The 25,220-nt window shown below is 37.2% G+C and overlaps 1 protein-coding gene across 1 annotated transcript in view; it reads right to left on the reverse strand.

The window, feature by feature from the left end:
• Positions 1–851: 851 nt before the first annotated feature.
• Positions 852–25,220, reverse strand: part of TEX26 (testis expressed 26) — a 32,966-nt gene continuing 8,597 nt past the window's right edge. The window contains exons 2-7 of the mRNA XM_043998909.1: positions 18,362–18,446; positions 16,730–16,895; positions 12,094–12,250; positions 8,982–9,158; positions 3,856–4,017; positions 852–1,251 (exon numbers count right to left, since the gene is read on the reverse strand). Of these exons, the coding sequence (XP_043854844.1) occupies positions 1,190–1,251; positions 3,856–4,017; positions 8,982–9,158; positions 12,094–12,250; positions 16,730–16,895; positions 18,362–18,446 (809 nt within the window). The 3' untranslated portion in view covers positions 852–1,189. The remainder of the gene's footprint in view (positions 1,252–3,855; positions 4,018–8,981; positions 9,159–12,093; positions 12,251–16,729; positions 16,896–18,361; positions 18,447–25,220) is intronic.

The following is a 25,220-nucleotide window of genomic DNA, read 5'->3' on the forward strand; positions in this document are numbered from 1 at the left end:
GCAGAGCACCTCCTTGACCAGCTAATCAGTGTTCATCTCTGGTATTTAACAGAGAGAGTTCTGTAAAATAACATGCTTCTAATGAGACTTCATAGGTCTGGCTACCATTTTTGAGGCTCTTTCTAGGTTACTTGGTATGTACATATATTTCCTACATGTGTCTAGGAAATAATCACTTTCTTCTGTTACACTAGAGTTTGCACCAAATAAGATTTCTTGAATTCCTTTAAAAACATGAGTAGGATGAGGTGATCAGTCTGTAATCTTGCTAAAGGAGAAACCAAATTAAGATTCTATTTTTAGCTTTTCTAAGGTGACTTAAAAATGTGATGAATATGTTAAATTCAATATTGCATTAGACAAGCATTTATTAAACCCTTCCTACAAGCAAGGCACTGTGTTGGGTGCTAGAGATACAAAGACCTTACATTTCAATTGTGGGGAAAAGGAATATGACCTGAACATAGATAAGTATAATACAAAGTGGGGGTATAGGGACAAAGGAGAGAGTTAGACAAAGTACTCCAAGATAATCTGAGGAAAGAGAGAAGACTTTAAGTTAGTGGGAGGAATCAAGAAACACTGAGATGAACCTTGCTGAAAAGGGAAGAGCTATAAAAGGCAGGGGTAAGGGGCAGCTAGGTGGCGCAGTGGATAGAGCACCGGCCCTGGATTCAGGAGGACCTGAGTTCAAATCTGACCTCAGACACTTGACACTTACTAGCTGTGTGAACCTGGGCAAAGTCACTTAACCCCAATCGCCTCATCGCCCCCCGCCCTAGAAGGCAGAGGTAAGGAGGAAGTACTTTCCAGGAATGAGGAGGCCTGCACAAATGCACAGACATGGGAGGTGTCATATCAAATTCTGGAAAAACCAATCATCTGGTTTAACTGGAATATAGATGACATGAAGGAGAGCAATGTGAAAGAAGGGTAAGAAAGGTGAAGTCAGACTGTGGAAGACCTTGAATACAAGGTTGAAAAGTTTGTATTTTATTCTAAAGGCAATATGGAGCTCCTGAAGCTTTTTGAGGAGGTGAGAGACACATGAGGAATTTACTAATAACACAAGAAGATTAAGACAACACATTCAAATTAACAACCATCTTATTATTTTTCAATATTGACAGAAGTATGAATCTGTTCCTTAAGCACCAGGTTGATGTCCACAGACAATGGCTAAACTTACTTATTTATGCTTGTTGCCACTATTGTAATTTTCGTTAACAAAATTCTGAAGAATTTTTCTTTCTGGAAATAAAGGAAAGAGGTTTTAGTTTTTTTTAGAACACTAAAACAAGAGTCTATAATAGAAATAAATAGTGTATGCCATTGTTTTTAACAAATTGAGTATGTTAAAGAATGTAAAACTTATATAGTCATCTTACAGGTAGAGAACAACATGACTCAGAGGATGTGATCTCTATGTACACAAGAGGGGATAATTATTTATTGATTGGCAAGAGTAAACTTAATATTTGGAAGATCAAACTTAGGCCATATGGATGACTGTGGCAAATATCTCAGGCTATTATCACTAATATTTTGCAGGGGAAAAAAGTAATTTTTCTGCCCAAACTAACAAGCTTAATGAATTATTTTCCTCCCCCCTTGAAAAACAAGAGACAAGTAAAGAAAAATACACAGATAATAATTAATTTCATTGTTTTTAAAGCATCATTATATTTTAATTAATATGATAATGATATTTACAGTCATAAATTAGTGTTTTACAGGAAACCAAGGTTGATCATGATTAAGCAGTTAAGCCCAGAATTCACAGTTCACAAGCGAGACAGGATTTGAAATCTGGCCTTCCTAACTCCAAGTCTAACACTCACCCTTCACCTAGCTGCCTTATAAAGTTAACTGTGAATAGTAAAATTTGATTATTCAGCATGTTTTATCATCTCCTTGAACCTTTTCTATTGTGATAGATAAGAAAAAAAAAACTCCCTAGTCTTTCTTGTAAGAAAGACTAGGGAGTTTTTTTTTTTCTTATCTATTATATACCACACCTTCCTTCCTTCTCCTCCCTTTTCTGGAATCCTTTATGCCTGGACACTTCTATCTGCTTAGTGGCACCTGATCACCTGAGACATCAGAGATGGCAACCAATCAGATGAATGAGACTCTCCCCCTCCCTATAAAACCCCTGAGGCGCCCTTTGTTTAGGGATTACTCCCAAAAGCCAGCTGGCCTCTGCTGTTTTCATATACGAATTGGCCAGTGAGAGATCAGCCTGTGATCCTAATATGTGTGTATTGGGACAAAGGGAGTAATGGAAAGCAAATTCAGATTATAGCCCCAAGTTTTGGAAGTTTTGGCTTGTTTCCAGGGTAAAAGGTTGGCAATCTCCACTTGCTGAAGGAAATAAACCCCCCTACCCAATGATTAGGATTTGAGAACAGAAACTGCCAGCCCACACCCACACACAGCAGCTGAACCTCTTTCATTCTGATGACTGCTCTGTTTAGAGCCTTTCCTTGATGTCCCTGCCTTTCCTGAACATCCTTGGATGTCCCCTCTTAAGTCCCAACCCTTTCCTTGGATTAGGTTAAAACATTCACATAATAAAAGTCTATTGCTTTTAGTGCCAGTGGCCAGTCAGGACCTTCTTGCAGATGCCTCTGAGTCTCTCTTTTCTGCCTCCCTCACCCCCACAATGAACTTAGAGATCTAGTTTTTATACAGTTTTAGGAAATGACTTTCTAGCCCTAAAATAAAAACTGAAGGAAATGAACAAGATGAAGGGTTTATAGCAAACCAGCTGGGTCCAGTTGCTGGACACCTTGCTTATGGAGCTGTCCAACCCTGGCTGAGAGCCATCAATGGTCCAAGTGCCCAGACAACTGGATCCTTCCCCTTCTTGACTTGGAGTAAGGCAGCAATCTGCTTCTTGCACATGTCCTTACTCTGTGTTTGGGGAGGGGGAAGGACATGGCAGAGGGGGGAGGGAGAACAAGGTAGGGCATTATTCCAGTTCCTTCATTGGTCTGAATCCCTTGCCTAAATCCCATTTTTTTGTCTTAATCAAATTAATTCTGCTTTACACTTTCCATTTCCTTTCTCCCCTTATTTTAACCCTTCTTTCCTATCCTCCTTTTCCCCTCACCTTCATATGCATCTCATCCTTTTGCCCCAAAGAAAGGAATTCCTGAGAAGGAATTCCAGAGAAGAGAGCTAGAGGCATATGAATTAAGAGAGAGCCAGAAAAATAAGAACTGATTTTTTTTTTCTATTTGAGGAATGGGAACAGTTTTAGGAAAGATTATGGACTTTAGGGATCCTGTTGATGGTGTTCAGTTGTTTCAGTCTTGTCTGACTCTTCATGACCCCATTTGGGGTTTCCATGGCAAAGATACTGGAGTGGTTTGCCATTTCCTTCTCTAGCTCATTTTACAGATGAGGAAACTGAGGCAAACAGGGTTAAGTAGGCTTGCCCACAGTCACACAGCTACAAATGTCTGAGGCTGGATTTGAACTCAGAAAGATGAATCTTCCTGACTCCAGACTTGGCACTCTAATATGTTTTTTACCCTGTATACCCAGTGCCTAACATAGTGCTGTAGGTGCATAATACCTATGCAATTGATTGACATAGCTATCTTTAGGGCACTAACCAGTACTCAGAAGGAGTCCAGATAGAAGAAAAATGACCATGCAGCTCATTTCCTATATGGAAATATTATGACTAGGGCCTCTTTCGAGGGAAATATCAATCAAGGAAATACAGGATATTAAGGTAGGGTGATGAGGATGACCATAAAGTGAGACAGTGTCTATTTGAAAAAGATCCATTGATTATGTTCTACCAAGGGACAAAATGGTAACTTAGTTTGTCTATCAACTTACCATTCTCTGGAACTTTCTCAAGGTAGTTCTTAATTTCATCCTCACTGAGAGAATTCAAAATCATTACAAAATCTAAGTATTCCTTTCCATAATGTCTTTCATATGTACTCTGTTTCTTTGAGTGTTCTTGGTTCCAGATGTGACTAAGCAGAACCGAAGGAACTGTGAAGACAAAGGCAAAAAAAGGCAAGAGTTAGAAAGTTTGTGGGTAAGCAAAGAATCATCACCATCTCTTGACATTATACTGGAAGCCATGGGTCCCCATGATGAGCTGAATCTGCATCCTCCATGATGTGAAGAACTGTTACCATTTTAAATGAGACCTCTTTAAATAGCCAAGTCAGGAAAATCTGGAGGGACACATGATTATCAGGTTTATTGTTGAAGGAGAAAGTGATGGGAAACAATGTAAGAGAAATCCAGGTTTCAGTTTCCAGTTACTTGGGACTGCAATTGGGAAAGTGTATGAGTACAATAGATTATAACCTTCTTGAAAGTAGAGAATTATTGTTTTTACATATAATTGGAAAAGAATAAAATATGAAAAATTTCACAAAAATTTAAATAAATAAAAAGAAAGTAAAGACTGCTTCATTTTTGTCTTTGTAGTCTTATTATGCAACATGGTGTCTGGCATTCAAGAAGACACTTAATAAATGCTTACTGAATCAAATTGAATACTGAAGGCTGATACTTGGCAGACTAATGCAGTCCTAGAACCTCAGAAGCAATTCAACTCAGAGTCAGAAGATATGAATTTGGTTTCCAAGCGTTACTGTTTTAGTATGCTTATGACCTTGAACTTTATATTTTTCTGCACCACAGTTTCTTCATCTGTATAATAAAGCTTAAAATACCTCATCCTGTTGATATGAGGGCCAAATGAGATAAAGTATATAAGAACTCTCTATAAATAGCTTGGTTTTGGAAGGTGTTTTGATTCTTCTATCAGGATATGGTTGTTTCCACAGATCTGGGGATTCATTTCAAACAAAGCAATGAAAGATTTGTCTGGTTCTGCTTCAGGCTTCCATGGAAAGAAAGTTGTAGAATGAATGGGAAAAGAGAGGACTTGCCTAAGAATAATGAAATTGTGTACATCAATTGAAGTAGTTTACTCCAGTGAAGGAGATCAGAGGTTGAATTTGAGAAAGAGAAATTAAAGAAAATTTGAAGGACAACAACAATCTCCTCCAACCACATGATTCAATAGATCATAATAGAAATAAGAAATAGATGAGGAGCTTGGGGAACAAATAATAATCCTGGAACAGGGTTTCATGATAGAGGAGTGACAAGGTACCTCATTTACCTAGACATTTGATTAATCTCTTTACCAAAAATAGAGCAACTAATAATTTCTTGAATTAGTGACAATTTCATCCCTTCAAAAGGCAGAGAGAGGAACAACAAAAAAAGGGAAATTCTATTCTGGATCTAATTCCCACTAGGAATGGAAATTATAGGAATTCATGGAAAAGTGACCATTCTCTTCTAGAGTTTGGAAAAGGGAAGTCCAGGAATAGTTTGACATGTACCCTCTAGTATAAGAAAGAACATTTTAAAGAGTTCAAGAAAGGAAGGGTAGGATTTTATGAACCATAGCTCTATAGGGAAAGTCAGTCTAGGAAGTATGGGAGATGTTCAAGAATGAATAAAAGTTAACAATTCCAATTTGGAGGGAAAATGGGATTTTTCTGAAGAGAAAGATGTGGATACACAAGGAACTCATAAACTAATTTAATTGTTAAAATAAATGTACAGGAGCAGCTGGGTGGCACAGTGGATATAAAATACCAGCCCTGGATTCAGGAGGACCTGAGTTCAAATCCAGCCTCAGACACTTGACACTAGCTGTGTCACACTGGGAAAATCACTTAACCCTTATTTGCCCTGCAAAATTTTTTTAATTAAAATTAAAATAAATAAAATAAATTTACAGAAGATAGAAACAAGACCAGGTAATAAAAGATGATTTTTTTTTTTGGTGAGGCAGTTGGGGTTAAGTGACTTGCCCAGGGTCACACAGCTAGTGTTAAGTGTCTGAGGCCAGATTTGAACCCAGGTCCTCCTGACTCCAGGGCTGGTGCTCTATCCACTGTGCCACCTAGCTGCCCCAAAGATGAATTTTTAAAGTATGGCATGGTCCTGTACAAAATATAAGGAGAGATAAAGTTCAGAATAAACTGAGGTTGCAAGGAAGATTAAGGACAAAAGTTAATAAGCATTTATTAAGTGCTTAGGAACTGTACCTAAGTCCTGGAGATAAAAAAGAAAGACCAAAGACAGATGCTGCCCTCAAGGAACTTACAATCTAATAGGGGAATTGTAACATGCAAACAACTATGGACAAACAAAATAAATACAGGATATGAGACAAGAATAAGCAAAAAGGGGTTTTTTTTACTGGATAACTAGATTTGAGGATGATCAGCATGGAGATGATAATTGAATCCATGGGAGGTGGTAAGATCAGCAAGTGAAATAAAATAGAAAAAGAAAAGAAGAAAATCCAGGACAGGACCCTGTGGGACACCCACCTTTAGTGGCTGTGACCTAGATAAAGATCTAGCAAAAGAGACTAAGTGGGAGTGGTCAGATAGGCAAAAGGAAAAAAAAAGAAACTGAAAATTTAAAAAGAAGAGAATATTAACATGGAGGTGAGGTGATTGACAGTGTCAAAAGCTAAAAAGATATGAAGAAGGATGATTGAGTAAAGGCCACTAGGCTTTGGCAGTTAAGAGATCATTTGTAGCTTTGGAGAGAGCAGTTTTGTTGTAATGGTGAGGTCAGAAGCCAAGTTGTAAATAAATTGGGAAAAGAGAGAGGGAAGTATTGTTATTGTAGAGGGTCTTCACAAAGAGCTTAGCCATAAGAGGCAGAGGAGATTTGGGATGATAGTTAGCAGAGATTGTAGAATCAACAACAAAAGCATTTTTACTATTTTGATAGAACAGGCAAGCTTTTAAGAAGGAACAGTGATGATAGAATATTGATAGACAACAGAGAAAGGAGAGCTGTTCAATTTTTATTTTAAGTCACTTTTTTCCCCAAAAGTGATTTTTGAACTTGACAGAACAAAAAGAATGGCTAAAAGGGAGACAATGGGAGCCCTTATTTACTCTTGATGAATTCAAATCACCTGGCTCAGATGAGTTAGCTATGTCAACTTTGTTATTGCCTTCTGACAGTACTAGATGTGATTGATGAGCAACGTGAAATGTAGACTAGATAACACAAGTGGGTTTAGAATTCATGAGATGACTGAGCTCAAATAATAGTTGTTCATTGGTTTAATGTTGATATGGCAGGTCATCTCCAGTAGAATGCCCTATGGATCTGTGTTGGGTTCTCATGTAGTTTAACATGGTAGCTAAACTTGGAGAAGAACATAGATAGCATCATCTAATTTGAAGATGACACCAAGCTGGAAGGACAGCTATCACACCAGGTGACAGAGTCAGAGTCTAAGAATTCATGATGGGCTAGAGCATTGAACCGAATCTAATAGGCTAAATTTTATTAGCAATAAATATAAAGCCTTATACCTGGGTTCAAAAAACCAACTTCACAAGTATGAGATGAGGGAGGTATAGTTAGATCATGGATTTTATGGAAAAGATCAGGGGCTTTTTAGTAGACTACAAGCACTATGTATCAGCAATGCAATATGGCAGCCCCCGCAAAAATGAATATGATCTTGGGCTATTTTAAGAGAGGCATGGCTTCCTACTATTTTCTGCCCTCATCAGACCTCACATATAGAACATTATGTTCAGTTCTGAGCACCACAGCCTATCAGAAGGTGTCCAGAGAGGCCTAGCAGGATAGTGAAGAACTTTGAGTCCATATCACATGAGGACTGGGATTGTCTAGCCTAGAGAAGATTCAAAGTAGACATGCCAGATATCTTCAAGTTATTTGTTGGGTTGTCATGTGGAAGGTTTAGGCTCGTTCTCTTTGGTCCCAGAGATCAAACCAGAGTCAATGGGTGGAAGGTCCAGAGATTCTAACTTAGGCTTGGTAACAGGAAAAATTTCCTAACAATTAGAGCAATTAATGGAGTGAGAGGAGTGGGCTGCCTTGTGGAATGGCAAGCATCTCCTCCTCCTTATAATCATGACTTTTGTCAGTTATGTTCCAGTGGGAAATACTTACATGTATGGTTTGGGCTAGATAGCTGCAGAGGTCCTCAAATTCCCCAGCCCGTGCCCAGGCTAAATTGGACCGAGAGTGATGCAAGGTTTTCTCTCTCAACCTTTCACTGGAATGGGAAGATGACTAAGTATTTAACATTTGAGTTGCTAAAGCTCCCTCTAAAGCCAATAGAGGGGAGTATGATGTCAAAAGGAACAAGAATATGAATGGTTTGTGTAGCTATCTTCTTCTTCAACAATTGTTTCACTGGTATTCAATATGAACATGTGTCCTTTAGATTATCCAGGCATTCCAGAATCTCATTATTCAGAATCCTAGATTCTACTACAAATTATTAAAGACATCCAATACATGAAAGCTATATAAATTTATGTCCTAAAAATAAAAGGAAGAAGCATCAGAATCTGTAGCTTAAATGTCATCAGCCTCAATTTTCACCTCAGGGAAAGCTATCAAAGAGCCCAAAAGAATGAGAGGAGTTGGGATACAGGATGTTTTGTTGTTTTTTTCTTTCCATGTTAGAGCAACCCTTTTCTCTTCCCCAACACATATCATATCCTATGGTAGTACTTGAGGAAAAAAATTCATTTCATTTAGAATTAAAGGCAAATTCCATAAAGATTAAGGTTGCTCATAGTGTCTCCACAGTAGTTCATGCAGTGAAATATACCAGAGTTTTTTTAAACTGCAAAGTGGTCCTATTGACTTGAAAAAGAGATACTTAATACTGTATTCCTCTGGTTTTTGGCTTCCTGACTCTTCCCATAAAGATTCCAAAGTGAATAAGTTTTCAAATACTTGATAGGGATATACAAAGATAAGTACACAATCAAGATGTGTAATACAGATATAACTTAGTTGATACTTGATTCCTATTCCCCATCTCCAAATGCAGCTTTTATCATGATGCCTTGTCAGTGGTTCTTGATGGCAAAGTACACTTTTAAAAATACCAAATATATCCTTACCAGGTCCATAAGCAGCAATTGGTAATGATGCATTACAGCCATATCTGAAAGTCAAGTCTCTTAATTCAGGTATCTTCACTGGGACTTGGAAATTGCGCCTAAACTCGGTTTCCAGGCGCCGAGGAAGTAACTTTTTCCAATCAAGAGGTACTTGTATAGTTTGTTTCAGGTTTATTACTAGGAAGAATAGAAAGTAACCAATTATGTCTAATTAACTTAATGGAATTAACATTTTAAGCCCATTTTCTCTGCCCTTTATTTCTTCCTGCAGTGAAATAAGTTCCCCACATTTAGAGATGAAGCTAGCATATCTGATTTTAAAATACTACATAATCAAGAATCAATCTGGGCAGCTAAGGTGGCACAATGGATAGAATGACAGGCCTAGAGTCAGGAAGACCTGAATTCAAATCTGACCTCAGACACTAGCTGTATGACCCTGAACAGGTCACTTTACCCTGTTTGCCTCAGTTTCCTCATCTATAAAATGAGCTTGAGAAGGAAATATCTTTTCCAAGAAACCCCAAATGGGTCACGAAGAGTTGAACATGACTGAAATGACCAAATAAACAAGACACAGCAATCTGCTCCTTTATTTGAAACAAGGAGTCTGAGGCTAATTAGATTGATTGGTTAGGAACATGGCACCAATTCAAGGTAATGGACTTATTTTCATATGCGTTTGTTAGTGGGGTTTTTTTGCTCTACTATCTGATTCTAAATTGCAATCCTCAGAATGGCTGGTTATACTGCAAGTGTATGCTATTGCTCAAAAACTAGAGAGTTTTCTCTCATTGGGGAAAATTTTTGCACAGTCACCTCAAAGCCAAGGAAGTTTGTTGCTAGGTATATTTATATGTGAAAGGCAATATTTTAGAACAAAAGACAGTGTTCTGGTCTTCCCCCTTCTCTTTTCCTTTACACGGGAGAGCTAGAAATTTGGAAAGAGGACTGTAATCTCTCAGATCCACACAGCCATTTGTGGCCTTTGCAATTCTTTGTATCCCTAGAATTTAACAGGATACCTAGCACGTAGGTGCTGAAATGAATGCTTACTAATGTTTGGAATTCAGTCTCATGGTTTCACAAAAATAGGTAGAAGTGAAAAGGCTTATTGACAATTAGAAATTAACTAGAGGGGACAGCTGGCACAGTTAAAACACTGGACCTGGATTCAGGAGGACCCGAGTTCAAATCTGCCCTCAGACACTTGACACTTACTAGCTGTGTGACCCTGGGCAAGTCACTTAACCCTCATTGCCCTAAACCAAAACTAACTAACTAACTAACTAATAACTAGAGTTAAAAGTGGCTTACTGTCCCTAGGTCAGATAGAGGCTTAAGAAAGGAACTTTGATTCTATGAGGAAGACAGATTAAGTTCAAAAGACAGATTAAATTTCATTAGAATCAAATTAGCTAGCTAGTGACTTTGGTAGCTGTCAAAATCCTGCCAGGCTCAGCCACTTCTCTGAGTAAAACTCTGAGCAGTATAATGACAATACCATGACATTAACAGAATCAAAAGTCTGAATTGCTCTTCCACACCTCTATATAAAACCATACGTGGTCACTTCATATGCTTCTTTATCCATGAATGCCACACATCATGCATGATATCCCTACACATGTTCACTCTTCTCACCAATGTCTGTATTTGTGGAAATATTTGGGAGGGATGTTCTATTGTTACTTACTATTTCATTTTATTAAATACCTTTGCTTTGAACTTATCGCTTCCTGTGGCTGATTACTAAGAGTAAACATATCAGTGGAGGCTCATAAACTGTGATATTTTTGAGTGTATGTGGACCTAAAAAGTACCTTAAACTTGGAGTAGGCTCATCTGATTTTAAGAAATATATTATATTTGTGTCTTTTGTCTATACATCATAGTTTATTTCCAGTATTCCTTCTAGACCAAACTCTCTTGTGATAAGAAAAGCAATTTAGCAGAAACATTTTTACATATATGTGTGTTTATATATACACATATCAAATAATTATATATCCTGTATAATTGTATACATATATCATTCATATATGCACATGTGTATGTACATATACATATTTATATTACACAAATATATTTTGTCCAAGTAGTCCCTCCACTTATCCAGCATGAGGGAAGAAGAATGTTTTATTATTTTTCCTCCAAGATTTCTTTTTCTTTTATTTAGAGCTCAATTCCCTTTTGGCAATGCTTATATTTACATTGTTGTAGTCGTTGTGTATATTAGTCTCTTGGTTCTGCTTATTTTGCTCTCTTCGTGAATTTGTACAAATCCTCATGATTGCCTTATTCCTCCTTCCTCAGTATTATTCCATTATATTTGTATAATGTGTTTTTTTCCAGTCATTTCTCAATCACGGAACATTCATTTTGTTTCCAATTCTTTGCTACCAGAAAGAGCTCTGTCTATGAATATTTTGGTACTTCTTGAAGCTTTGTCTTTTTTTGATTTCATATATTGTGTAACATTTATATAGGTATCATTTCCTTGTATATTCTTGATAAAAGATTTTATTTATTTATTTATTTATTCTTTTTGTGGGGCAATGAGGGTTTAAGTGACTTGCCCAGGGTCACACAGCCAGCAAGTGTCAAGTTTCTGAGGTGGGACTTGAACTCAGGTCCTCTTGAATCCAGGGCCAGTGCTCCATTCACTGTGTCATCCAGCTGCCCCCGATAAAAGATTTTTAATGGTGATACTCCATGAAAATATTTTCTCTACCCTACATATTTTTAATTATTGCATCATTTATTTTATTTGTACAAATATGTTTTTAACTGTATGTAGTCAAGATTGTCTGTTTTATCTCTTGTGATATCTTTTATCCCTTGTTTAGTTAAGAATTCTACAGGGCAAACTTTTCTAGAAATCTAACATGTATAGGAGGGGGCACCCAGCCTCTATTCTGTTTGCCTTAAATCTTGGTGCACTGCTCCCATCCAAGAATCATTATTCCTAGATGGAGACTGGCGCTAACTGCTGATCAATTCCCCTATATTCAAAAGAGACATAGAGCAATCAGTCTCTCTGTATGAAGAGAATATGAGAACCCAACACATGACTTCCTATTCAGGAAAAAAAGAAAACCAGGGTGCTTACATTTTGATTTTTCCAAGTAGTCTTCCCGGAAACTAGAGGTATACTGGTCTGCTATTGCTTTACGGATCTCTTTGAGTGTAGCAGGAATTCTCCATGGAGAAGTACTACCTGGTTCCATCTTTGTCAAATGTTGTGGTAGTTTCCAGATCATAAATTCCTATCAATACAAACAAAATTGTTAGAAATAGTCATTCTTTCTAATAAAAATGCAGCTGGTATACCAATCAACATTTCATATATATATGCATGTGTACACACACATATACATATAACCCTATATACACAATGTGTGTACATATATGTATGTATATATAATATATACATGTATGTATATTATATATATATGTTCCAATAGGACTATACACAGCCAAATCTAATACAAACAATTGTTAATTCCATTAATACAAGGCATTGCCAATTTATCTGACTTGCTATTATCACACAGTTCTTTGGTTATCATATACACTAGAGGAATAAGAGTATGAGTGCTGAATTGGGAATCAGGAGTTCTGGGTTTGATTCTCTGCCACTAACTGGATATGTGGTCCTGGGCACATCACTTAGCCATTCTGAGCCTCCTCAGCATCCTTGACCTGGATGAATTAAGCTCCTGCTTCAAGAGCTAACATTCTAGGCATTATTCATTGTGATGGTTAAGAAAATATCACCAATAAGGCAAACTCATATGTGCATCTCAGAACAAGGCCTCCTCTTTGGTTTCTCACAGGGAAAAAATGAGTAATAGTAGTCACCTTAGACCTATCACAAAGATTTTAATATTGAGGAGAAATTCTAAGTCCTTCCTGTTCTGGCCTCCCACACCAAAGCAGCAGAGAAGCCCCATGGATTTCCTACTGCAAAATATCCCTTCGAGTTTTGGACCCCTCTGGGACTCCATGGTCAGCACTGTGGATTCATAAACAATGGATGGAGAGTTCAAATCCTATGTCTGGAACTTACTACTTATAGGACCTTTGGGCAAACCACTTAGACAGAGCCTCAGTTTCCTCTTCTATAAAGAAAGGAGTTTAGACTAGCTGCCCTTCAAAATCCCTTCCAGCTATAAATCGATGATCAAATGAATCTTTAGGAGATTTTCTCTACTTCATAATATTAATCTTAAAAATAATAAAAGATGGGGCAAGCTAGGTGGCACAGTGGATAGAGCACTGGTCCTGGAGTCAGGAGGACCTGAGTTCAAATCTGGCCTCAGACACTTAACACTTACTAGCTGTGTGACCCTAGGCAAGTCACTTAACCCCAATTGCCTCACCAAAATAATAATAAAAATCAGAATAATAATAAGAAGGAGAGGATATTAAAATAGTAGGCATATTTTAAATTATTTTCCATGACCAAATGAGAAGTACCAGATTCCATAAGTGCACAATTTGTTATCCATCCATTTCCTGTAAATTCATATTCTTTGTTATTTTTCACATCACTTGATTTGTAGGGGCTACTTCTGGGGTTCCTGATAGCCCCATTTGGATTAGTAGAGGTTGGAAGGTTCCCCAGAGCTCCCCTGAGAAATGGTACAAAGAAGATTTCCCAGAAACATCTGCTCCAGCATCCCTGAGCCATGCATGTGTCACCACAGTTAGAAAGTCATCTTCTGTACATAGAATTCCTTGTGCATAGAGTTATTTGGCCTTCACTTCTTGGCAATGGTATAATGGAAAGAGGATTGAATTCAGGAACCAAAAGACTTAGATTTGAATCACAGCTCCAACACCAACTAAGCCATGCCACCATGGGCCAGTAAGAACCCTTTTGATTTTGCTTCCTCATATACAAAATAGGAATCACAATACTTGTAAAGCAGGGGAGTGCTGGTAAATGTTTGCAAGCAGCTCTTGAAAAATAAAAGATGCACAACCAATGTACTTCTATGTTTAATCTGCATTATTAATATTTTTCCATCACTTTCTTAAGGCTCTATGACAATTAGCAAAATAATAAGTCAAGCCTTTTTATAATCTATCTCCCAAAGTATAAATGCTAACATTGAAAAATTTAAACATCTAGTTAACTAGTTCAGCCAACTCCAGCACACCCCTATCTCACAACACAGGGATTTTTGTGAGGATATCACTTTGTAAAATAGAGAACACTATATAAAAATAGGCTATTATTTTTATTTCTGAAACCTCAGGTCATAGCTGTTTCAGTCCTTGGATACCCCCACCCCACCAGCTACTTACCTTTCACAGAGGTAGTGACTATAATTTATTAGCTCAATGTCCAGGTGATTTTATTCCAACCCAATTAGGAGGCCTTTACTTTGTAGTTCCCTTGATCACAAATGACCCCTTGTCCATGATGTTCACTGTCAAGATATGTCATTGGATCACAGATCTAAAGCTAAAAAGAATCTCTCATCTAATAGTCTCCCCCCTCCTCCTTTTGCAGATGGAGGAAACAGGTCTACCAAGAGATTTAAGTGACTTGTGTAAGGTCAAACAGTCAGAACCTGAGACTGGATTTGAACCCAGCTTTACTGATTTTCCAAGACCCAGTGCCCTTTTCATTGAAGTATGGGCAATTCCAGCACAGGGCACTGAGAAGGAATGGTCAGATGGCATGAGATAGCACCAATTGGAAAGGACCATACGCCTAGTAATTATGCCAATCTAAAACATCTCCAGAGGGAAACAACGGCCGGGGGTGGGGCACTTCTAATCTGCTAGACTCTCTATATGAATTTAATTTCTAGGTTCTTTGGCATTTTCTCAGTTGTCATCCCTTCTTGACTGACATTTCTGACATTGTTGAACACTCTTTCTAACTTCCTAAATACATACTCTGTTCCTTCTTTTGCTATTATGAAACTGCTTTCTCCTGACTCTCTTCCTACCTTTGTGGGAAGCTTTTTTCAGTGCCCTTTGTTGAATCATCCACATGCTATCTCTGGTACTGAGACTGTGTGACCCTGTGCAAGTCATTTAACTTGTGGACCCATTTCCTCCATCTGTAAAAGGAGGTCCTTTCCAGCCTTGGACCCCATGCTCCTATGATATACCTGGCTCCACCCTCTCCCAAGGCTCTGTCAAAGGCCTTCTTTTCTCTCTTTATAGACTTACATGGCTATTTCATTAGCTCCCATGAGTTGTTACCATATTTATGCAGATGATTCCCAAATCTATAATCAGTTCTAATCTCTTTTCTCCTAAATTCTAGTCTCACATTACTAATTATGTATTAGACACTTCAAACCAGAGAAATAAACCATGGGCATAACAAACTTCACTTTCCCCAACAGAACTCATTATCTTTTAAAAAAAAACACACCCTTCTCCTTTGAACTTTCCTATTTCTGTCAAAGTCACCAACATCCTTTCAGTCACGCAAGTTTTCCTCAGCTCAACTTTCATCTCATTGGCTAATTAAAGTTACTTCTGAAACATCTCATAGATGTTCCCTTCTCTCTGCTCCTAAACAACCCAACCTAACTCAGGCCCTTTCATGACTATTGCAATAGCTTCCCAAATTGTTCTTCCTGCCTCATCTCTCCCTTCTTCAACCCATGCTCCACACAGCTTCCTTACCCACACCTTGGCCCTACCCCACTTCGGTCCACACTGTCCTCTGCTATCCATTCTGTTATACTATTCCATTATGACTCCCAGAACCTTTACTATTGTTAACAAATTCTTTATCTTAGATCACTTCACTCCTCATCTTCTAAGGATAAGGGAAATTTCACTCTCTTAAGATACTAAACTCCTTTGAATTTGGGGGCATTAAGAATGACCTCACACTCTCAGTCTTTGTGTCCTATATCTGAGGCTGGCTTTATTGTGTGACAGGATCCCTCTTTCAATAAACCTAATTTTTTTGGCTTGGAAATAAAAAGAATGACCTCACAACCCTTCTGAAATAAGTAAAAATCATATATAAATTCCAAGGGAGCCCTGAATCAGGACTGGGGTACTTTCCACAAGGCTTCACTTTCAGAAAAGTGAAATGCTTCATTTGGCCTTTTTCCACCAAAGAAATCATCCTTATAGTCTTCAATTTCCAAATTCCTGAAATTTTGAAGTTACAATTCAGCAACCTACTGTTCCCTTCACTATTTTGCTGACCTGGGTTTTGCCCAAAGCCTAGTCTACATAAATTGAGAAGGCCAATCCAAAATCTGCAAAATTGTAGACAATGCTTTCTTAATGTTATGTATTTCAAATAGATTCAATAGTTATTTATGGAGAGCCTAGAACTAAAGGAAATATTACAAAGAATGTGGAGAAAGGGTTGGTTTGGAGCTACTCAGAAGAGGAGACATGGTACATACGCTAATACACAAAATTATAGTGTAAAAGAAAATACGCAAAAAGGGAATCGGATATGAGGTGAGAGGGAGGAAAGACTATGACACATTGCTCCAAGTAAACCCATAGCTAGGGTATAATAACACTTGTTAACTCTAGAATTTTATTATTTGATGATTCCATTCACAATGAAATGATACTTGAAACTAGAATCTTCACAATGGCATTTGAAGTTTCTTTGAGACATATATATATATATATATATATATATATATATATATATATATATATGTACATTTTCAGATTCAGTATTGCTATACAATGAAATTCTATTTATGCTTATCTATGTGTATTTACATTAGTCTTACCTTGCTAGGATGGGGCTTATTGCTCCTAGATCCTGAAGATGTTGCAGTCCTTATAATTTCTTCTCTAGAGTACGGTTTCCAATCATACTGTTCATTGTATACTGTTCGGGTGCCAATGGGATCATTGAGCTTGTATGAATATCCCAACCTTTTGAAATCATTATGACTGTAAGAAACACATTAGAAATTGTAAAAGAGAATCTGATGCCATATGTTACAACAATGCTTGCCAAGTAGTTTTACCAGAAGTATTTCTGGTAAAAACTTCTAACTTTTAAAGGTAGTCTGGACCAGGTAGATAAGAGCAAATATAATTAACTCTATAAAGTCCCTTAAGGATAAACAATCCAATGAGATGCCTGTTTGCAAAAGTATGCCAGACTTAGAGAGGAAAAAAAGGCACGGGAGAGAAGAGTCACATTCTAATAAATTCATTTTCATATCTTTTAAAAGACTGAACAAACTATTGAGAAAACTCAGGTTTTATCTACAGGAAAGCTTAACAAGTAGAGATTTTAAAACATAACCTCTCTGACCTCAGTTTCCTCATCTTTAAAATGGAAATAGACTTGGAATAACTTACCTCATAGGATTGTTCTAAGTATATGTTCTAAGAAAATGTATAAACAAAACACCTTGTGACTGTAGAAAGCTATGCAAATATCAATTATCTTACATGTGGTCAAGTCACAGGCTGGAGCGATTTTCTCCAGGACCTTTAAGAAGATCCATTGAGGGGCAGCTAAGTGGTGCAGTGGATAAAGCACTGGTCCTGGACTCAGGAGGACCTGAGTTCAAATCTGGCCTCAGACACTTGACACTTACTAGCTATGTGAGTCTGGGCAAGTCACTTGACCCTCATTGCCCCACACACACAAAAAAGAAGATCCATTTTAACCTTTCTTGATGTCTTCTTATGGGTTTAATTTAGATTGAATTCCTGGATAAGATTTTTACTTTTGTTAAATCCTCTTGGTAATCCCTTTGGGATAGCTCTAAATGAGCTATGCACATGTTTCTGTGTTTTACATATATGTGTATATATATGCACAAATATACACCTATAAAAATATACATATATACATGTATATAAGTATATTTTGGTATGTATATGTGTGTATGTATACACACATACATATACAAATATATACACATGCACATATACATATATATACACACACACATACATATCTATTTCACAGGATCATAGGATTCTATCTTTTTAGCTGAGCAAGTTCTTAGTGATTACCAAGTGCAATCCCCTTCATTTCAAGAAGGAAATAACTGGTTCAGGGCCAAATAAGTGGTGTAGCCAGCAGGGATTTAAATCCAAGTACTGTGGCTCCCAATACAAAACTTTTATGATAGTTGATGCTATGTTGTGGGCATCCTGCCATTGTTGTCATTTATTTTGTCTGTCTCTTCCACCTCCCAAATTATACTATAAATCCTGGAGGGCAGGAAATGTGTAGCATGACTCTTCCATCTTTCAGCACCAATGACACCTAGAACAGTTCTGGGCACAGAGTTCAGTGATGCTATTATTGACTGATCATTTTTTAAAATTTTTTGATGCTACACAACAAAACAAAATTAACTAGTCAGAAGCATTTATATCAATACATAACTCACCGAACTGGGTCAGGAACTTCTCCTCGTTTAGGGGTGTATACATGCATCATTGTCGTTTCATAGGAATTCCAATTGGTATCCCCAGCTGAAAGCCAAACATAGCATTTTCAGATTTGATGAACATGGGATAGTCTCTGTTTGGAGACTGTTTGAGAGCATTAACGGAACAAAGAAAAAGTTTTGGCATAATAAGAGTTTTTCTATAAAGGAACCTTTTCCAATGCAAATGTAGCATCTTAACTATTAGTGATAGGCTCAGAATAGTTAGGAAGGAAAAAAAAGCAATAGAAAGTTTTTGGTCGTTAAGGGGCCATGCAAATATAGGCACAGAATTAGAGAATCATAGTTGGAAAGAGTCTTTGAGGTCATGTCTCATGAATGAATTATGTCAATTTTCTGGATAATACAAACCATTAAGTCCTGCTATTAAAAAGATGGGGCATGTTGACTTGGATTATCCAAATTATCTGTGCCTATTAAAAGAAATTCCTTTATAAGAATTTGGCCAATTTTTTGACCCTCTGAGTCCTTTTGCCTCTATAAATAGCCATAGAATTACAGAATTTCAAAGCTAAAGGGGACTGCAGAGATCAACATAGCTAAGCAAGTATCCCCTCTAACAACTTACCTGGTTCCTGGGTTCCTTTCTATTTGAAACTCTCCAAGGAGAGGAACCTTACTACCTCCTCCCAAGGCAATCCAAATCGCTTTTGGATAGGCAACTGTTAGGAACTATTTCCATTATCAGGCCCAAATCTACCTCATTATAACCTCTACCCTTTGTTTTCAGTCTTGCCCTCTGGAACAACAAACAAGCAAGACAAGTATAATCTCCTTTCCATATGAAAATCTTTGAAAAGACTAAAAACAGCTATCCTGTCTTCTTCCTCAAGGTTAAATACTCCAAGTTCTTTCCACCAGGAATTTGGAGGATTCTCAAGACCCTTCACCATTCCAATGGCCTCTTCTGGATGTTCTCCAGCTAAAATATTCCCCAACATATTTTTTAAAATGTAGAGTCTAGAACTGAATACAGTATTCCAGATGTGATCTGACCAGAGCAAAGTGCAATAGAACTGTTGATTCTCTGGTAATCTCTCCTGCAGCCTAAAGCTGTATTAGCTGTTTGTGCTGTTTGGTTCACACTAAACTTGCAGCCCTCTATAACCCCCAAGTCTTTTTTTCTGAAAAACTACTCTCTAGTTACATATCTTCCCCAGGGTCCCCCTTCCTTGCCATCTTGAACTTGTACATTACATTTATCCCTATTATTTTCCATCTTTATAAATTCATCCCATCTCAATATTATTCTACCCAGGGGTGGTTGAATTTCATCCACAGCCTATTTTTGTATGAACCATGAGCTAAGAATGGTTGGATTAGGCCCTCAAGCTGTAGTTTGCTGAGTCTTATAGCTAGTCAAGATCACTTTTGTTTTGTTTTGGTTTAAACTCAATTTTATTTAATTTTCAGTTCTGAATTCTTTTCCTCTCTCCACTCCATTACCCATTGAGAAGGCAAGTAAAACAAAACCCATTACTGATATGTATATTTATCATGTAAAACAAATTCTTGCATTAGCCGTATCAAAAATAATCATATAGGGGCAACTAGGTGGCTCAGTGAATAAAGCACCAGCCCTGGATTCAGGAGGACCTGAGTTCAAATCCAGCCTCAGACGCTTGACACTTACTAGCTGTGTGACCCTGGGCAAGTCACTTAACCCTCATTGCCCAGCAAAAACAAAAACAGATGCAAAAATAATCATATAATTGAATCACATTGAAGCATAAATGAAGCACTGAGACCATGAAACAGAACTCGTGTGTGTGTGTGTGTGTGTGTGTGTGTGTGTGTGTGTGACTATGCAATGTACTACTGAGGAAGAGGTATACTTTACTATTCCCATTCAACATTGAGGTCTATTATATCTAACAAACAAGGGCATCTGATTCAAGTTAGGTTTCCTTTGTTTGGGGTAAATCTTCTCCTTGGCTCTGCTTGTTTCCATGGTGACCCAATAAGTGAAATGTTCCATTTCAGATGTCAAATGACTATAGGTGAAACAAAGCCTAACTTTTCTAAAATTCTATTAAGGTCCTTAACTTCTTTTATTTATTTTTGGTTCAATTTATCTAGATCTGAGAGTTCTTGAGGTTCCCTATTATTATAGTTTTACTATCGATTTCTTCCTGTAACTCATTTAACTTTTCCTTTAAGAATGTAGATGCTATGCTGTTTGGTGCATATATGTTTTAGTACTGATAGCAATTCATTGTCTATTGAATCTTTTAACCAAATGAAGTCTCCCCTTCTATCCCTTTTGAGTAAATCTATTTTTACTTTTGCTTTGTCTGAGGATCATGATCTAATGTTACCATCTGCCTCCTAGGCCACTGACATGGCCACTAGAGTGCCAAACTCCCTCCCCAAGGTCCTCAAACTTTTCTGTTCACCTCCCTAAACTGCCCTAGGATAGAAAAATCATACTGTGACTGCAAAAAGAATTCAATCTGGTGCACTCTCTAAATTTTTTGTCAAGAAGGTGTGGAAAGAGATTTAGCCTCTAATGTTTCCTTTTATTCTGCCATCTTGACTCCACCTATCCATCAAGATAATTTTGCATACTGATTGCAGTCTGAGTTAGCTATTATTCCCCTCAACACTTAAATTTGCTAGCCCTTTCAAATATATTCTCTCATCTAATTGATCCTTTGTTAATAGTTGGTCTGCACAGATTCTTTGGTGAAAATAGATTCTGAGCCAAGTTTAAAGCAAATAATGGGTTCATTTTGAAGGTGAGGCAGCAGGGGTAATGCAGATAAGGTGAGTTACATAAGCCAAGACCTAGAGATGAGAATGAGTCACAGCTGAGAAAATATGACAAGACAAGCCAGAACAGTGGTCTGGCTTTATGGAGGATCAATAGGACAGCGTGTATGAGAGTGGATCAGAGTAAGAGAGGCGAAGATGGGTTGTAATCTATATTGCTGGAACAAGTACCCACATCGATGAGATCCCAGAACCATCAAAACATAAAAGGTTGGAAGGGAAGAAAATTGAAGGGTTAAGACGATGGAAAAAGTAATTGATGGAAAGACTCAAATAGTATTCCAGGATTACCTTTTTATAAGAGACCACAGAGAAGTATAGGAGGCAGTTTCATCAGGAGAGTAAAATGATAAAAAGCTGTTGGAAGAAGATCAGTAGAGCTGGATCCACTGAAGCAGGTGACCAGCTAACTAATTATCGTTTATAGAGCACTTTAAATTCCTTACATGCAGTGTCTCATCCAGCGATGAGAAACTGGGGTCACAGTTTCTTCATAAGTAGAAAGGAAGAAATTGACCCAGAGAAACTAAAAAGAAGCATCAAGATTAACTGATTGCAAATAATATGGGGTGATTGAGAGCAAAGTCGAAAATAATATCCAATGGTCTAATCATCTTTGGTAACATCTGGTTGTGAGACAGTGAAAAGAGCCCTGGGATTTGGAGGTAGAAGACTTGGATTCAAAGCCACCTGCTCTGCCAAACATGAACTGTGTGACCCTATAAAGGTTGGTTGAACTCTCTGTGCCTGGGTTTCTTCATCTTTAAAATGGGAATATTAAGACAGTACAAATCCTAATGTTCCCATTTCACTGCAATCTCAAAGGGTTTGTAGTGGGGAGAAAATGCTCAGAAAGGACGACAACAACAACAAAGGTATGCATAAAAATTGCTTTGTAAATGTCAAAACACTAAAAGATGGGAGTTGTTATGATTATGAAGAAGCTCAGAAGGTTTATTTGAGGGGAAATGGCTGTTTGAAGACTGTTCCAATGCCTGCCAAATAGAGGAGGCATCATGGTACAATAGAAAAAGCTGAGACAATTAATTATTGATCCTGTATTTTGTAATTGATTCTATTATGTAACATTATTCTTTAACAAACCTAAGCCTTGTCTTCATCTGTGTAGAAGCTCATGAGTTCAAAAGTTCAGTCTTGCTCTCTCACAGTGAGATGCCAACGTTTATTCTTCCTATTGATCACTTTTAGTTAAAGAAAAACTCTTTGAATAAAGTGTAGAAAGTTCAATATTTGCATAAAACACATAGGTTCTATCCTAGAACCACCTGCAAATCACTTTGTGCCAAGGAAGCTCATTATGCATCATAATTTTCATCTCTTGAAAAACTCCATGACATTTGTATGTTATCCTTGAGAGCATACAAGTTGACTTAGCCCTAGCTTAGCCCCTCATTGCCCAATGAGGTCTTATCTCATTCCCAAACACCAGTGAGTTTACTGTCCCCCCACTATCAATAGCCTTAGATACACCTGGGTCCCATAAATCCATAAAGCATTCCTTTAAAACAGAGGGAGTGGTCCTAGGCTCACATGTACATGTAAACCCCTTCCCTTAACATAACCAATCATGATCCCTCACACCCACAGTGTTTCCAACACCATAACCAATGGTATGATTTGCTCACCTACTGTTAGTTTTTGTTCTATTCTTTTAAAAAATTTGCTTCTTCAATTCTTTGTCTTTTGGCTAAACTGAGGCAGTCATTAGGCCCGCTTTTTTAATAGGTGTGTTCTATTAATAAACTACTTATATATTGCGTGGATAAAATGTGTCAATTTACCTTTTGTTGAATTTCATTCACAACAAAGCATAGATGATTTAAAGGATGACCTAAGTTCAAATACTGCCTCTGTCACTTATTGCCCCTTGTACAAGTCACAGGACTCTCAATTTCCACATCTATGAAATAAGAGCTTTGGAGGACTTGGAATATGATATTCTGGAGGGCAAAGGTGCTAGAATTACAACCAAGAATCACATACCCAACAAAATTGAGTGATATCCTTCATTGGAAAAATGGATATTTAATAAAATAGAGGACTTTCAAGCATTCCTGATGAAAAGACTAGAACTAAATGGAAATTTGAATTTTAGATATGAGGAAAATTAATTTTAATGCTGTATCACTTGATTATTAATTTGTAATATCATTTTATAGCTAAGGAATGCCACTTCATTCTAGCTGTTCTCAAGGTATTTGCTCATTAACTAGGTTGGGCTCAGCTCCATCCAACTGGAAACCTGAGTTCTGTTTATAATTTGAGTTAGATCCTCTCCCCCGACCCCTCCATGACCTCCCAGAGATATGAGCTTCTGTCCTAGCTCCCTTCATTAGAATTTAGGTCAACCTGGCTCATGAAGGAGAAAATTAGCCAGAGAAATCACAATCAAAATGGCTTCCCCTTGCCCAGATTTCCGGAGGCTATTTGAGTCTCATAATGAAGTCATGTACTCAGAAGGAGTTGAATTGAGTTGGTTTCTTAATATGACAGAAAAGAATAATGACAAATGTTGGAGGGGCTATGGGAAAATTGGGAAACTAAAACACTGTTGGTAGAATTGTGAACTGATCTAACCATTCTGAAGAGCACTTTGGAACTCTGCCCAAAGGGCTATAAAATCATGCATATCCTTTGACCCAGCAACAACACTACCAGGTTTGTATTCCAAAGATATTTTTTTAAAAAGAAGAAGAGAACCTATACATACAAAAAAATATTTATAGCAGCTCTTTTTGTGGGAACAAAGAAAATTGGAAATTGAGAGGGATGGCCATCAATTGGGGAATGACTGAACAAGTTGTGTTATATCACTGTGATGAAAAACTATTGTGCTATAGGAAATGATAAGCAGGATGCTTGTAGAAAAACCTAGACAGACTTACAAGAACTAATGCAAAGTGAAGTAAGCAGAACCAAAAAATAAAACAGTGTACACTGTAATAGCAATATTGTACTACAATCAACTATGAATAATTTAGTTATTATCAGTAATACAATGATCCAAAACAATTCCAATAGATTTATGATGAAAAATGCTATCCACCTCCAGAAAAATAACTAATGCAGTTTGAATGCAGACCAAAGCGTACTTTTTAAATTTTATTTTTCTTGGTTTTTCTTTTTGTTTGGTCTGTGTTTTCCTTCACAACATAGTTAATATGGATATTTGTTTTATATGCTTATTCATATATAACTATGTCAAGTTGCTCACCTTCTCTAGGAAGGGGGAGGAAGGGAAAGAAAGGAGAGAAATTGGAACTCAAATTTTTTAAATGAATGTTAAATATATTTATATGTAATTTAACAATAAAATATTAAAGAATAAAGTAGTTAAAATATTATTCTTTTTTTAAATTTTAACAAACATTTTTAAAGTTTTGAGTTCCAAATTCTATTCCTCCTTCCCTTCCTCCCTGCTCCTCCTCCCTGAGGTGGTAAACATTCAGATAGTTATTTATACATGTGCAATTATTTAAAAAATTACCTAATATAGTCATTTTGTATAAGAAAAAAATTAATAGAAAATGAAAGAAAGTGAAATATCAGTTCTTTCTTTGGAGATGGATAGTATGATCCACCATTAGTCCTCTGGGAATGTCTTGGATCATAGTGTTGCTGAGAATAGTTGTCATTCAAGGTTCTTCATCAAACAATATTGCTGTCACTATACACAACATTCTCCTGATTCTGCTCACTTCACTATACATCAATTCATACAAGTCTTTCAAGGCCTTTCTGAAATCATCCTGCTTGTCATTTCTTATAGAACAATGATATTCCATCACCATCATATACCACAACTTGTTTATCTATTCCCCAATTGATGGGCATCCCTTTGATTTCCAATTTTTAGCCAACAGAAAAAGAGCTGCTATAAATATTTTTGTACAGCTACATCTTTTTCTCTTTTGGGGGCTGTCTTTGGGATATAAACCTAGCAGCGGTACTGCTGGATCAAAGTGTATTGCATAGTTTTATAACCCTTTGGGCACAGTTCCAAATT

Source organism: Dromiciops gliroides, chromosome 3 (genome assembly GCF_019393635.1).
Source record: "Dromiciops gliroides isolate mDroGli1 chromosome 3, mDroGli1.pri, whole genome shotgun sequence".
NCBI classification, from domain to species: domain Eukaryota; kingdom Metazoa; phylum Chordata; class Mammalia; order Microbiotheria; family Microbiotheriidae; genus Dromiciops; species Dromiciops gliroides.